The sequence below is a fragment of the Sarcophilus harrisii genome, chromosome 1 (genome assembly GCF_902635505.1).
Source record: "Sarcophilus harrisii chromosome 1, mSarHar1.11, whole genome shotgun sequence".
In the NCBI taxonomy this organism is placed as follows: Eukaryota; Metazoa; Chordata; class Mammalia; order Dasyuromorphia; family Dasyuridae; genus Sarcophilus; species Sarcophilus harrisii.
Window position 1 is genome coordinate 463,252,355 of NC_045426.1, and position 16,538 is coordinate 463,268,892.

Sequence of the window (16,538 nt, forward strand, 5' to 3'; positions counted from 1 at the left end):
TCTACTTCTCCAGGGACATTTAGATATCAGTGAGGCACTTTCCTTGAGAGTCTTAACTCCTAGATGTTGTAGTCTTAAGATCTATTATATAAGCAACATAGTAAGCACATGCTTTTTTAAAGTGAAAGATTATTGTTTTCTTGTGATAAATAAGTTAAATACATCACTATAATTAAGCAATAAGCCATGACAGGAGGTGGATTACTAGGAGCTAAGTACATCTCTAGGGATTTTGAGGAATAAATCTGTACCTATCAGTAAGTTACAAAAATATGTGCATTTTTGTTTGTGTGCATGATTCATAAGTAAAAATCATTTTCTATGCTTTTTGCTTTAATTAATGGTGACATCTCCATTGCTGATGGAAATCAAAATTAAGGTCTCATCCTAACTACTTTCCATGTTGTTAACATTTAATTTTTTTTGTTGTATCTAGACAAGATTTGTGTCTCTGTTGGCTTGCCATTCCAGGCCCTGGCAGAGTATTGTAGAGAAGGATATTAGAGTTGTTGGAACTCTATATCCTGAGGGGGGAAAAAAAAACTTCATATGGTTTCCTCTCTATTTTTAAAATCGTTGTGATACAGCTTAAATTTGACTTCATAATTTCTCATTTTAAAGCGCTGGAAATATCAGAAATTTTATGATTTGATGTAGTGCTTAGAAATCTAAGACTCATTTATGTCTATTCATCTATATGGACTTCATAAGGTAACCAAAACTGAAAATGATTATTTATTGACTGATTATATATCCATTCACCTAATTTTAGTCAAACCATATCCATCCTTATTATGTTCAAGTCAAATAATTCATGGTCAGAAAAGCAGCTATCATTCAAAAAGATGATCAAAAATTGTTTCATACAGTCATCCCAATCATAGTTATGTTCCTTTGAAATATAACAGATACAATAATGAACAATTACATTTTTCATATACCAGAGATTAAAGAGGAGGTCAGGCAAATCTCTCTGAATGCATGGCAGCACACTTTTGTAGTATTCTCCATCATGCTAGAAACCACCACCACCTCCCCCCAAAAAATATCCAAAAAGCCAGAAAATGGCCAGCTGCCGTCTATAAGGTCTAGACCACCTTATAGATTCATCATACCCAAAACCACAATGAGGTGGAACATTCCCATTTCATAATATCGGACCTAAAAGCACAAAGAAATTATCCACCTAGTCAACTTGCTATGAATTTTGTTATTCTGAGTTTGTGGCAAACTTTGAATTCAAACATTTAGACAGGTTTTGATTCCTGATGAGTACTATTTCTTTTGGACTTCATTGTCTTTCCTATTTGACAAAAGGGGAAAATCAGACTTTAATGTGGGGCTCATGTTCTTTAACTTGTATTCTCCATTGTTAATAGATATGGTATAAATTATGTAAATCTTCTACCTAAAAAAAATGAAGAAAATGAACTTGCAGTGATTTAATAAAGCAGTTTTTCAACTTAATTAGATAGATATTTATGACGTGCCTATGTTGGTAGACACTGAGCTAATCCAGAGCTGGTAGTGATTTCTGTGATCATTTAGTCCAATTTGTATTTTACTAAACAAGTAAACATTCAACTTCCTGTTAAAGACCACCAGGAATAAGGAATTCATTACCTCCTGAAGTCACCCATTTTACTTTTGTTTAGTACTTTTGCTGGACTGTTCTTCCTCAGATCAATCAGAGATTTACTACTTGTTAATTTCCACTCATTGCTACTGTTCTGGATTCAAGATCAAGAAGAATAATTGTGATTCATTTCCACTTGTTAGTGATCAACTTTGACTTCAACTCAGTTATTGTGGTTATACTAAGTTTATTTGACTAGTGGCCTTATTTATTTCAACTAATTTTTTATAGCATAATCTCAAATCCTCTCACTATCTGGATCATTTACCAGAATTGGTCTGTCAAAGTCCTTCATAAATTGTAGCACTGTAGCTTGAGGACAGGACAGCAAATATAGTCTCATTAAGATTAGATACAAAAAACGTATCACCTCCTTTATTCAGGAAACTATGTTTTTATTCATTTAGTCTAAACCTGATTATTTTCTTTACTATTCTGACTTTATTAGGTTTGTGCTTCATTGACTCTATCTAGTCACCTCCCAAACGCATATACATACTTATACAGTTAATTTTTTGAACCCAAGTATAAGAATTTACATTTGTCATTTTTATATTATATCTTGTAAGATCACTCTAATTCATCGTCATCTATCTTACAGTCTAGTACTTACCCAGAATATGAAAATCTTTATGATGGTCACTTTCCTGAATAATAAGCAAATGCATTATTTTATGCAAATTGTCAAAACTTGATACTTTGGTTAGCAAATATTCTCTCAATTATTGCAAATTCTTAATATAGATCATATTAATTTAGAATGGGCACAGCAGCTGGGCTAAAATTTACCAGATAATATCATGAAGTCAATATATGTTGTGTCAATTAATACTGCAAATAAGGTGACATTGGCAGAGATTGTTAAACAATTTAAAATAACAACTGTCATGCAGATTAGCACTCAACTATTGAGGGTTTGCCTTCTTATTACAATCATATTCTTATTCAGAAGAATTTAATATCCACAGACTTAAAAGAGATTTTATTTCATATTTCTTACTTCATTTAATTCAGAAAAACATTTTATTAGACTGGATTTAATACTAATACATCCATAGAAGTGAATGTTTTTTCTTACTCTTTTCCAATTTTTTTGGTCAGCTAACTATCCATTTAAAAAAATCCCTAAATAACAATTCTCCTTTAAAAAAAAATTACCTTTGATGAGATTCCTTCAGTAAAGTCTTTGAAAGTTTGACTAAATTATGTCTTCTATTTTTCCATTTATTTATTATTCTCTCAGTTGATCCCTCAAAAACCTATAGTAAATTTAAGTGTTATTTGCCTTTCAAAATCCAGGTCATAGTTGCCTAAATATTTAGAGATTCTCACCCATCTGATAAATTCCATTAGCCTAACCAATATGAACTTAACAGTCTATAGTTTCCAGGTTTCCTCTAAAACCTTTTATATAGATGAGAGTACTAAAGAAATCCTAAGCCTTCTGACTCAGTAGCTATTAAATGATAGGCATTTGTTTAAGCTACCAATTGACATTTTTTTTAATTCACATTCTATCCATTGGTTATCATTTGGATTTTAGTGTGTGGTCTACACGTCTTTTATTGATCAAGTAGCAGTCTTGGATCTAGTACATCCAACCTTTTACTCTGAAAGTTAGCACTTACCAAAAGGTAATATGGGAGCTGGAATTCTTTGCTTTATTAATTCTCTTTTCCCCCTATTAGTTTGACAGGGAATGCAGAGTAATTTGAATGCTTTATGATGTAAGCATTTGGTACAGCTAAATTTACCACTCCATATATAGTTTAAAGAGAGGAGAGTAAATTACTATGCACTTTGATTCCAACTCAATTTTGTTGATGTTTAGAAGAATTAACAAACTCACTGCCAATATATATATATATATCTGCACTTTCTCAGCTTCCTCTCTACCTATACTATTTGTCCCATTAGTTCCAGTCATATCTTTTTAGGATCAAATTCCTTTGCCAAAATTGAATGTCCAACTAACTAATAAACTAGTTATTTACAAAATCCTGGTCACAATTAAAATTAAGCTTCCCCTTTAACATGCAATTCTCATCCATTATATCTACTATTTATCTCTTACCTTTTATATAATTCCTAAGTGAAAATCCTTGTGTACCAAGCAAGGGCTCAAATATCATCACAAAAGAGCATCAAATGTAGACTCTGAGGTTTGAATCTTAACTCTATTTCTGAATCTCCCTGTGTGATCTCAGGCAAGTTATTTTATATCACTGAATGTCAGTTTCTTCATCTATAAAATTGATGATTAGTCTAAATAATCCACTATTGTCTGTCAGTTCTGTGTTAATAATCTTTTGATCCATCCTAGTAGCCTTAGCAGGCCTAAATCAAATGATTCATTAAAACCTTTTTGCTCTAGACTTTTGATTAATGAGGGAATTTTTTTTTTTTTTGCACTATCATCACAGAATTTTTCCATTGTTTCTCTAGTTGATTTCTTCCGTTTGTTGCTTTTAAAGAAACCTTATTATTGTTTTTTATTCTTCCAGACAAACCATGCCAATAGTTAGTCTGAACAAGTGAGGTTTTTATTGTTTATATAATGTGAGTCTCTAGTGTAGTAATCACAAATGTAAAGTTTCAGTATTCTGAGAATGTATGATTGCAATGGTGTGGGTATTCTCGCCATGCTTAAATTGTTTCATAAGGTACTCTGTCTATCCCCTTGCCTCAAAAAAAAAAAAAAAATCATCTCAAGGTGGCCAACATTTGAGCAATGAACTAATTAGGCTGCTCCACTGACAACAAATCAGTAGTCTATTTTGAGGACTTTTTACTTTCTAGCTTCATAGAAAATGAAGGTATTATCAATATATTGGCATAATATTCAAGTCTGAAGGGTTCTTCTTATATCATGTTGAAGAATTAGAAAGCTTGGGAATAGAAGGATAATCCAATAATATTTCAAAGATTTAGAAACTTTTAAAAAACTGTTCAGAAAGTAAATAAATGTATAGATTCTTTGCTTGGTTTATTCAGTTACCATAGAGTTAATAGTCAAATAGCCATTCAACTATTTGTGTTTAGATGATGCTTTTGGTCCTTATGTATTTTTTCCTGAGACTGTAGGCTTATGGAATATTAAAGATCCAAGGGACCTGAGAGAATAACCATATTTCAAAAAAGTTAGAATAAATTCCTTGACTAAAGGAGGTTAATTCACTTAACAAAAATATGATATGTGAGAGTCAGTATAAATCAGTGCCATTAACATGTGATTGACCCAACCACCAAGCAACTGCTATGATTGCTATCAGACTCAATAAAGTAAAAAAAGAGGAATAGCTGAGTCAATAAAATAGGGTAATAATTCTATAAAGAAAGTCAAAAATTATTTTAAAAGATTTGTTATGTAAGCTGTGAGGGACTGAGTCATAGTTTATATGGGATATCAAATTTTATATGAGCCCGGAGCTACAAATAAAAATACTACTTAGGATTGTGTGTATGTGTGTTAGCCTAAATAAGAAACAGCAATTTGTTTTGGCCTATGTTTTAGAGGGCTCTTCTGTAATTCTTCTATGTTGCCATTCCAGATAAATGGTGGAGAGAAAAGGCCTGCTTCTGATATGGGAAAGAAACCAAAAACTCCCAAAAAGAAGAAGAAGAAGGACCCAAATGAGCCTCAGAAACCTGTGTCTGCCTATGCATTATTCTTCCGAGATACCCAGGCAGCCATCAAAGGCCAAAATCCAAATGCTACTTTTGGTGAAGTCTCTAAAATTGTGGCCTCAATGTGGGATGGTTTAGGAGAGGAGCAAAAACAGGTAAGAAGTGTTACAAAACTGAGTGGATGTTAACTTGATTGTAGAAATTATATAAGCTGCAAAGAAATAGCTTGTAAGTGCTTTGAATGGCTTCTTCAATGGCTGGAATGAATGGCAGAAAATGGGTTACAACTTTAGACTTTCATATAATTTTATATCATTTATTGCTCTACCATATGTTACTTTTTTTTTAAGATTTATATATTGCAACTTTACATGCCTTGGCCAGGATTACATCATTCCTTAGAGTTGTTGGTGTATTCATAAAGACTAAAAAAATCCTCAGGGTATTTTGAAAACTGTCCACACCTTTCTTCAGCACTTACTGTTTACTCATTTGACATCAAAACCTAATTTTGCTCTTTGCTAAGTTAACCTAAAGCTTGAGCTCTTCTACCCTCAACCATTCCTGAAAGACCACCAAAGTTTGTTACCCAGACCTTTCTAGAATATATGTCCACATCGAGTTAAGTGGGAACATATGTGCAATTTGTTTCTTCATTTAATGCATCCTCATAGTATCACCAAATACTATGAGAAGAAGAACAAGGGAGAGACGGCTTCTCAGCCATGTCCTGAGGTGTTTCAGAAATTTTTAGGGAGCAGTGGGAAATCAGTGAGGTGGTCATTGAAATCACTCCCCTCCCTTGGCCATGACCCAGTTTTGCCCCATTTTTCTAAATCTTAAACATGTTTACCATGACCAGACAAGTCAGTATTCTCATTTAAATAATGCAGCAGTTACCATGAGATATAGGTTCATTGAGGGGAGAACACGCTAGTCATTGAAATACTAAGATATCAGTAGCATGAGGATTTGGAGAATATGAATCTCTTCTTAACGATGAGTTACTCCCACATTTGGTGCCCTTGTCTCTTAGTTGATATATAGAACACTATATCTCTTTTCATCAAGTTCTTAAAATCATGTCAGAAGAAGTAGAGAATCTATGCCCTGCCACCTCCTCTTAGAATCTAAAAATACCAGTGTATTGTGAAAATTAACTCAGTTGTGGGTTTCCTTAAAGTAGAAACTGCTACTAAGGTCACACAGAGAACTTCCCCATTTAGTGTTTTAGAAACATAGAGGATACAAATCTTAATGTAGCCACCCAGAGGGACATCCAGCCCAAAGGGGTCCCTTTCATGGAACAATAATGGAGTTGTGCCACTAAGTCATAAGCTGCTTAGAGTTCAATTAAAGGAGAAGAAAAACCTCCATAAGACAAATCTTCCAAGTATATTACTTGAGCCAAATTCAGAGGCATTGCAGAAATTGGTTAAATGAGAAATAATTAACTGAATAAGCTAAATCCATACATTACCTTACATTTTTCAAAACAGCACTGATTTCTGACCAAATTTCTATCTTACTGAGCAATATTGCAGAAATCCTCATAGTTATAGACCAATAGTGTTCAAAATGTCCTCAAAGAGCGTCCTCAACCTATTCCCCTATATTATTGAGTACATAGAATTTGAAGCAAAGTGTCTTCAGTTCAAATCCCATCTGATACTGTCACCATGAACAACATACTTAGCCTTTCCAAGCTTCAGTTTGCTCAGCTGTAAAATTAAAAGGTTGGATTTGAAATGGTCTCTAAAGTTTCTTCCAACTGTAAATGTTTGGCCTTATTTTTGGTCAGGAAGTAGTCACTTTGCAATTTGAAACTAAAAAAACTTGAACTCTAGCTAATTTTCCTGCTTCTAATAGCAGCACCATTTTCAATTTTGGTATTTTTTGAGTGACAAGAAGAAAAGGGATGCCAGATAGCCTGCAGGAAGTCATTTTGTCCTGAGAGGCAAACCAAAAAGATTAGCCATTAGCATGTTTTAACTCTATTCATGCTAAAAGTAAACCTCAGCAGTCCTGACTTTCAAGAAGGAAATTAAGCCTTCCCAATATAGATATTAAATAACCAAAAACAGAGCAATATGAAAGACCTCTTCATAAAATCATCACAAGATCCTAGATAGAGTTGGAAGGCTCTGCATTGTTTTCATATTTGTATGATGATATAGCTTACTCGATTTTATCTTCCATTTACTTTCTGATTCACTTATAAGTTGCATATGATCAGACTGCCTTTTGTCTTAATAGAGCTTGCTTTGGAGCATTCATTTTATAAATAAAAAAATTAAATATATTACTTAGATGGCACAATACATAAGGTATTGTGAAGCAAAAGTTTTTAGATTTAGAGTGATACATGGCGGGAGGACACAAAAAATGAGGTTTCTTATTCTTATCATTCTCTTTTAGAAAAGCATTTTAAATTGCATATGTTTAATATATATTGGATTACTTGCCATCTAGGGGAAAGAGTGGGGAGGAGGAGAAAAAGTCAGAATACAAGATTTTGTAAGGGTCAATGCTGAAAATTTTCCATGTATATATTTTGAAAATAAAAAAAAAAACCTTAAAAAATTAAAAACATTTTAAGATATGAGTTTCTATAGACAAGGAAATAATAGAAAGAATACCCTCTACCTCCAAATAGGAAATTTTTTATGTTATTGCCTACTTCCCAGCACTGCTGGGGAAAGAAAGTGTTTGGTAAACTTTAAAGCACCAGACAAACAGGAACTCTTTATAATAGACACCTTGGTTTTTATTTATCTTCATTAAAATGGCCAAATGTTCCCTTTTCTTCCTAACAAAGGGGGTTAAAGGAGACCTTAAAAGGGACAACGACTGTCTTTTCCACAACCACAGAAAACATTACAAATACCCCAGTCCACCTCAGGAATAGAATGAGATTAGAGAGATGAAACCAGCTCATAATTCCTAAAATCTGCATCCTACAATTGGGGGACCAGAACTCTCTGCTCAGGAGATAGCCCTGCTGGAGCTGAAAAGGCTCCCAATAAAGTAAAGGCACTTCCCTGGTTTTTACATTTCAGCATCATGAGAATTTCAGCAAAATATTCATAAGTGTTATTATGGTGTATTACCACCTGTTCATTCTCTTTATGTTGACTCACTGTGCCAGCATAATATAATATCTCTGTTTCAAACTAAATTAATTCTACTTTGCCCTCATTTAATATTCAAATTGGAGAGCATACATACTGTTATTTATTTTTAAAGGAATGTTGCTGGAGCAGATTAGAGTCAGGCTGTTAAGCTCTAAAATTTAGGACAAATATGCATGTTAGAAAACAAAGCCACATGATGCAATTGGCATCGTGCAGGCAGCTGGTTCAAATGGGAGGCTAGGATTCCATGGCCCACAATTGTGTGTAACTCCTGTTGTCCTAATAGCTGACAATTACCAACAGCTACAAATATAAACACAAACTGGGAAAAATGGACAAAATTATTGATGACTTATTGGAGGCTTAGAAAATAACAATATTTAAGAAAAACTAGCTATTAGGGAGATTACAATTGAATGTTTTCTTGATTGCACATGAGAGCATGACTAACAGAGTTCCCATGTGTTTATATCACATGTTCCCTCATTGGGGAGTATGGAAGAGAAGAAGCTGTGGAGAATGACAGGTTTTTCATTTCAAGGATCTATGATGAGTGAAGGACTAAGATAGATAGATAGAGATAGACAGAGAGAGAAAAGGTGGAAAAGGGGAGGGAGAAGAGCAAGGAGAGAGACAGACAGACAGACAGACTTGGGTCATCGTGAAGTTCTTCATGAAGAAGGAATTCAAAGAAAAACAAAAAAAAAAAAGAAATCAAATTTTCTGAGCAACATAAAAACTACACATGTACATAATGTATACTTGCACATACACAATTCTTCCCTAAGCTATTTGGGGAAAAATGTACTTATCAGAAATATTTTCATTTTAATACTTTAGAAAATGGTGCTGACTCTGGAGTGGGAACAGAATTGTATTGGGGATTCCAACTGGAAGTTTTAAATGCTAATGAATCGTATGACAATAGATAGAGCTCATTTCAGTAAGCTAGTATATTGTCTTTTTTTTTTTTTTTTTTTTAAGAAGGCACCAGATGGGGAAACTAAAATAAAACAAGTTATCAATGTGATGTTGTTCTTTGTGACTTATTTTTCACTGACTAGAAAGTATGGAGGGAAAAATAGAAACTTAACTATGTCCCATCTTTTGTATTAGTCTCATTGGATTTCCAGCAATCCTCAGCATTCTTTTTTTAAATGAGGTTCCAGTTAAATCTTCTGTCTATCTAAGTATTCCTGAATTCTTTTCTACTGCTCATCTCAATATAGATCCCATGTGCACTGGCTACTGTGAAGCCCAAACTAAGCCTATTAAATAAGAGTCTCTCTGGCTTTAAAGCAGGCAGGAGTGGTTCAAATAGCTATAAAGGGCGCACAGGTCATTTTCAGCCAAGTCAAAGTAGCTCTTAAATGGAAAAGGAAAGTCACTTTAAATCAGAACCAGATGTAAATGTACTCAATGAACCTTAAGTTCCTAATTGGAGACACAGTAAGGCTGTAATACATTTAGCAAATTACAAACAAAATGTTCTTGTTTACATTACGTTAAATGGCTTTAAAGCTTCAGCCAAAGCTAAATAAACATGCTGTTATTCTAAAAATGGAATGGAATGCCTATTCAGAGTTTGGTATATTCAGAAGGGACAACAACCGGTGTGTATTTGTGGAAGACAGACAGAAGATAGTTTCTTAAATGCTAGACCTTGTGGTTGAAAAGGAAGATAAAGTTACCTCAGACTCCAGAATTTAATGATCAGCAAGCACTTGCAAAGCAAGTATTTGAATATTGTAACATATGCCTTCTTTCAGGCTGCATAATTCATATCCAGCAATATTAGCCATAGAGGTTCAGCTCACTAGCAACACCTCATTATTTTATCCCGCAGTATTTATTCCTATGTTTGACGCCTCATGAAATTACTGTTAATGTGTTTATATAAGGGCAGATCTGACACAAGTGGGAAGAATTTAATTTCCCACTCATTCTTTCCCGCTGATGTGTCCTCTTCCCCTGGTAGAAGTGGCAAGTGTAAATAGTTAATTTGCTTCAATTATGAGCCTGTCCTGCTAAATTAGAAGCAGCAGGGATATGAAGAGCCAGAATTATACTTATGAGGCAGCTGACAAATCCTCTGAGCCCACAAAATCAAATCATTTACTCCTCATTGGTGCTCAAACACCCACCAGATAAATGATGCTATTTATCCCTTATCATCTCATGGAACTTGGATTTTATGTCACCAGTACTTACATTACCTAAAGGCCTATTATAATTCTAGAATTCACATGTGTACTTCTCTTGGTATTTCCATCAAAACTCCCTTGCTTAAGTAAGAAAACCTCTAATCTTCCCCCCCCCCCAAAAAAAAAAACTTTCCCTAGAAATGACAACAGTATTCTCCAGTCAAGTGCCCTTCTGAAATCTCATTGTGATACCAAGGCAGATATGGGTCTCCTGATAGCAATTTCACTTGGGTACAATCTTTTGTCAGTCCTACCAATCCAATTCAATAAACATTTATTAAATACCAACATTGTACAAGACATTGGTAGGTACTTAGGATAAAAATTCAAAAGGGAAAAAATTTAACTTTACTTGCTACTTTTAAGTGGAAGAATTCCACTTGTAGTCCTAGCAATGGACCTTAACTTGTCATTGGTCATTAGTCCAGCTAAGTGCAAAGAGACTCATCACTAAAATGTTGGTAACTAATTTTTCAACCACTGTAAATCTTTGACTATTCAAGTGGGAAGGGGAGTGAACAACATTGGTCAGGTGAAAGACTCATATCAATGATTATAGACTCTTTTGAATGAGTTTATATATCTACTGTTACTATACTGAAGTAATATCAATGTAGGATAATACCGAATAAATACACTTTGTGCCATTCTAAAACTGATAATAAAATTTGGAAATAATTTTAATTGAGCAAACATAGTGTCATATATTTCATTTCTATGTTTCAGGTATTCTATATAAGCACATGAGTATTTGTATGCCAAATAGATTCACTATGATAACAGCTGTATGCTTTGCACACAATTCCTACATTATAATTAATAGCAGTTCTTCTAAAGTAATGACAAGTTCAAGTTGATTTCATTTTATGCATATGATGTAGTTAGGAACAGTTGTATATAAGGTGAATATTTGTACATCTAATCTTCCTATTCATTCGTTTCCATTTGAATTTAGAATGTTTCTATAGAAAGAAAAAAAAGACAACTTTAAAAAAAAAAACCTTGTTTATAATCATAATTTTCCCATTGTCCATGTGCAATTGAATATATTTCTTTCCCTTTTACAACCTTGACTCTCTTCAGCACCACCCCAAAAATGCTATAGAAAATCAGAATAGGGAAAAAATCTGTGAGGGTTAAAATAATCAGAAAGACTTGGTGAAGTGGGCTAAACTCCTAGTCTGGGATTTGAAGGTTGGGCAAACAGAAAATATGTTCCAACTTTTGCAAATGCATAGAAGTGAGGCTATTCATGTAACAATGAAGAAATTAATTAATTTGATTGAAGTAAAGAGTTTTAATTGGAATAGATTCTTGGATAGCCAATATGAGACCAGAATGCAGATGGTTCTAATGGGATGAGAAGTTTGGACTTCACATTTGAATTATTTAAAGAACACCTTTTAAAATCACACACATTAAAATTTTGTGTTCAGTCATGTTCAACTCTTTGTGACTCCTTTTGGGATTTTCTTGGGAAAAATACTGGTGTGGTTTGTCATTTCCTTCTCCAAATCACTTTACAGATGAGGAAACTGAGGCAAACAGAGTTAAGTGACTTACCTAGGGTTACACAGCAAATTGTTGAGGCTGAATTCGAAGTCATAAGATGAGTCTTCCTGATTTTCAGGCCCAGTGCTCTATCCACTGCACCACCTAGATGCCCATATTAAAATGTACCACATGGTTAATTCTTAATTTGCTGGGCACTTTCATTGACTCCATGGGGTTTAAATGTCTAATCAGCCACACAGGCAATGTCATTATTTGAGGTATTTAGTCAAAACACCTAACTAGAAGAGATAAATGGGGATTTTTTTTAAGTTAGCAAAGACAGTATATGGGGTATCTCTTATTTCCACTTAAAGATACTGCTGTGGATTTAAGTGCAGTCACCAAACTGTCAATAAATACTTGTTGCTTCTTATGACTAATTGATAACCAAGAGGGTCTAATAGGCCTCTTACCTGAGAAGACCATTTGCGGTGCTAGAAGAACCAGCAGGAATCTTCTGCAGCTCTGCAGGATGGCAGACAGGAGTGGACCTCCCGCTAAGTGTGCTCAAAGTGAGAAATCAGACACTTATATTGGATAACTGCTACACTTTATCAAACTTGGAAATAGGAATTTTCATGGAGTATACTGCAGTTGCGATATATGAAATCATAGTATTGCTAATAATGCATTGACTCTAAAGTAATCTTCTTTTTAAAATATCCTGTTTGGTTTTAATTGCAAGAATAGATCTAGACTTAACATAGTTTTAAAGGCACACACTTGATTTTTCTCGAGATTTTTAATTCACTCATCCCACTTTCAACAATTATATCTACTCTGTGCAGCACATTAGGCCAAGCATTGAGAGAATAGAATTGATAAATAAGATAGAAGTTTATAATCAAGTGATTAGACATATGCTCAGCTAAATATAATAAAAATTAAAATATGATAAGTACATAATAGGTGTCCAGCCATGGAGAATAGAGAAGTTTCACTGGAGGCACTAGCCATGTGAATTTAGCCTTAAAGAGAGAAATAGATATTAATAGGCAGAGATGGGAAAAAGGGAAAAGAGTTTTCCATGAATAGGGAATCAAATGAGCAAAGTTTTGGAGGGAGAAAATCAAAGAGGGACACTGTCTTACAAAAATACACACATGACTTTTAGCAGACATTAAGTATTTTAATGTTACTAGGTTAGATGGATGAAGATCATAATTAATCGATAATTCCTTTCACCTTAATTTATCAACTTTGTGATTTCCACTGCTTTGTGTGATTGTTGCTTTTAACCTAAAAAAAAAAAAAGCTAGAAAAATAAAATTTAAAAAATATGCTTCAACCTCCATTCAGATTATATCAATTCTTTTTCTGGAGATGTATGGTAATTTTTATCATAGTCTTTCAGAATTTTCCATATTATTATATTGCTGAGAATAGCTAAAGCATTCATAGCTAATCATGGTACAATATTGTTATGACTGTATATAATTATCTCCTGGCTCTGATCACTTTAATCTGCATCAATTCATAAGTTTTCCCAGGTTTTTTCTGAAATCATCATTCTCATCACTTCTTATAACACAACAGTATTCTATCACAACTTGTTCAGTCATTCTCCAACTAATGGTCATCCTTTTGCCACTACAAATATTTTTGAATATATATAGAATGTTTCCTTTTCTCTTTGCTCTCTTTGGGATTCAGCCCTAACAGTGGTATTATTGCAGGAGTGAACAGTTTTACAACTCTTTGGGCATAATTCTAAATTGATCTCCAAAATGGTTCAATCAGTCCACAACTCCACCAAAACTGCAGTAGTGTTCCAATTTTTCCACATTTCCTCCAACATTTATTATTTTCCTTTGCTGTCATGTGAATGTTACTTGAGTTGTTTTAATTTGCATTTCTATAATTCATAGGGATTTTAGAGCATTTTTTCATATAACTATAGATTACTTTGATTTTTTCTTCTGAAAACTGTCTATTAATATCCCTTAACTATTTATCAATTGACAAATGATCAAATAACCAATTTTCAAAGGAAAAAATATAAATTTTCCTAAAAAGTGTCCTTATAGAAACAACAGTTAATATTGGACTCACGAAGGCAACAACTCTTTCCATTAGATCAAAAAGAACATTAATTTCTGTTTCACTCAGTTTGCTGGTAGGAAACACTTAAAAGCATGGACCAAAGACCTTCAAGATCTAATTATAAATGTGGTATGTAGAGAAGGGGAAAACTAAAAGATCCAAAAGATACTTCTATAGAACAGAGCAGTCAGTACAGTTTTGGAAAGTCTGGTTACCTGTGTTACTTTCTCTGTATGTCAGTCTTGGTATCATCTGTCATGTTTATGTCCTGAGAAAAATATATTGTATTGGACTATGCTATATTGTTTGAGATTTAGGGCAAAGAGTACAAAATGTGTCCTCTTTGGCAAGTCTCTGTTATCATTGACTTGAAGGTCAGTTGAGACTATAGTTGCTTTTAATTACTTTGTTAACATTTCTGTTAAAATGGTACGTTTAAATTTATAAGCCTATTTAAAAATTCTTTGTATAGATCTCACTGTCAGATGAGTGGAATAGAAGGATAATTCATGGGAATACATCACACTGTATTCTGTTACACTAGCCAAGGTCTCCTTCACAACTAGATATGGCAGGAGAGCTTTTCCACTTGTCTCAGAAGAGTATCATTACAAAGGAGCTTGATAGAGTGCTAGGTGCTTCCTGGAGTCAAGAAGACAATTTCAAATTGATCTTAAATACATATTAGCTGGGTGACTGTGGGCAAGTCACCTAACATACATTTCCTTAGTTATAAAATGGGAATAATAACAGTTCCTGCCTTACAGGATTGTTATGAGAAGCAAATGAAGATAGTGTTTGTCAAGTACATGGAACAGTGCCTGGTATAGAGTAAATGCTATATAATTGTCTCTTTCTCCTTTTCCCTTCATCCTTCCCCAGCTGTTTTATAATAGAATCCACAATCATTCTGTAAACACTGGTTTTGAGATCTTCTTGGGTTTTATTATTCTTAGATATCTCCCAATCAAATTGCATCATGACTAAATTTGACTAGTTTAGTTACTTTCAGAAGTCCAATTGTGGGTAAATGATGATAATGAGAGACATTGTGTCATAATGGAAAATGTGAAGGACTTCTCATCACCAAGTCCTAATTCATATTCTGGTTCGGATGCTTATTAAGAGTTGTCTTAAGAAAGTCATTTAAATTAGATGAAATTCAGGTTCCTCAAGTGTAATATGAGAAGATGAGCTGACCTTCAAGCTATAAATGTATGTGTCCTATACCTTGAGTTGACTTAGAAATATCTAAGTCCCATGGAAGAATATCATTGCTCTATTTATTTCATTGGACATTTGTAATAAAAATTATTGTATCCTAGAAGAAATTCAGGGTGTCCCAAAAGTCTTAGTGCTTAGTTCTTAAGTTTAAGAGCTGAAGACTTTTGGAACACTTTGTATTTTGAGTATGTACCAAACACTTGGTTACTAGAATGAAATTCCTTCAGGAAAAGAACAGTTATATTTTTGTTTCTGTAGCCTCAGTACTTAGTACTCAATCTGTCTCATAGTTGATTAGAGAGAAACATTATTGATTAATAGATGATTTATCTCCTCCAGCTCATCTCTTAAGTCTACTAGAAGTCCTTGTGAATTCAATTTTTGAAGGCCTCTAAAAATTAAAATTATTATTCACCATAAGCTTATTGTTATCATGCTTCTCATATGATAGAAATTAAATTTTCTATCAAATACAACTTTTGGGGATAGTGTATTATAAGTTAACCAAAAAATCCTAATTTGACTTCATAAAAGACAAATTTAAGTAGAGAATTTTATGCCACCTTCATTTCTGTTATAAAATCTTCCTTGAAATAAAATATGGTTGGATATGGATTACAAGCCAAGTAAGAGAGAGGAAGGAAGGAAGGATTAGAAGAGATTTTAAAGAGTTTCCTTTTCTATATGAGTTTTTCTCAGTGGAGTGGTGAAAAAGACAATAATAAAATTTTTCCTAAGCATGAGATTGTTGGAGGGTTTTTTTCTTTTCATTTCCACCACAATCAGTAATTAAAAAAAAAAAAAAAAAAAAAACCTTCGGGTATATTTTAGTTAGGAACTACTAATCCATTAAAATATACCTAAATATTAAGAATATAATTTCAAATGAATCATAGGTTCAGAAGATTACATTTTGCTGAGTTTGGACACACACACACACACACACACACACACACACACCTTAGTTTCCCTCTTGAGATACATTTCTAGAAGACATGGAAATTTTCTCACAATACCAAACAATATCATCTGTTAATACAGGGTAGGTTCAAAAGTCTTTTGATAAATTGAAGTAAACTGTATATATGATGTATTATGATATTCTAATCCTCCCCT

At 33.5% G+C, this 16,538-nt stretch overlaps 1 protein-coding gene across 1 annotated transcript in view; it reads left to right on the forward strand.

Annotated features, from left to right (window-relative positions):
• Positions 1–16,538, forward strand: part of TOX (thymocyte selection associated high mobility group box) — a 357,348-nt gene that overhangs the window by 304,457 nt on the left and 36,353 nt on the right. The window contains exon 5 of the mRNA XM_003759752.4: positions 5,188–5,418. Coding sequence (XP_003759800.1) covers positions 5,188–5,418 — 231 coding nt within the window. The remainder of the gene's footprint in view (positions 1–5,187; positions 5,419–16,538) is intronic.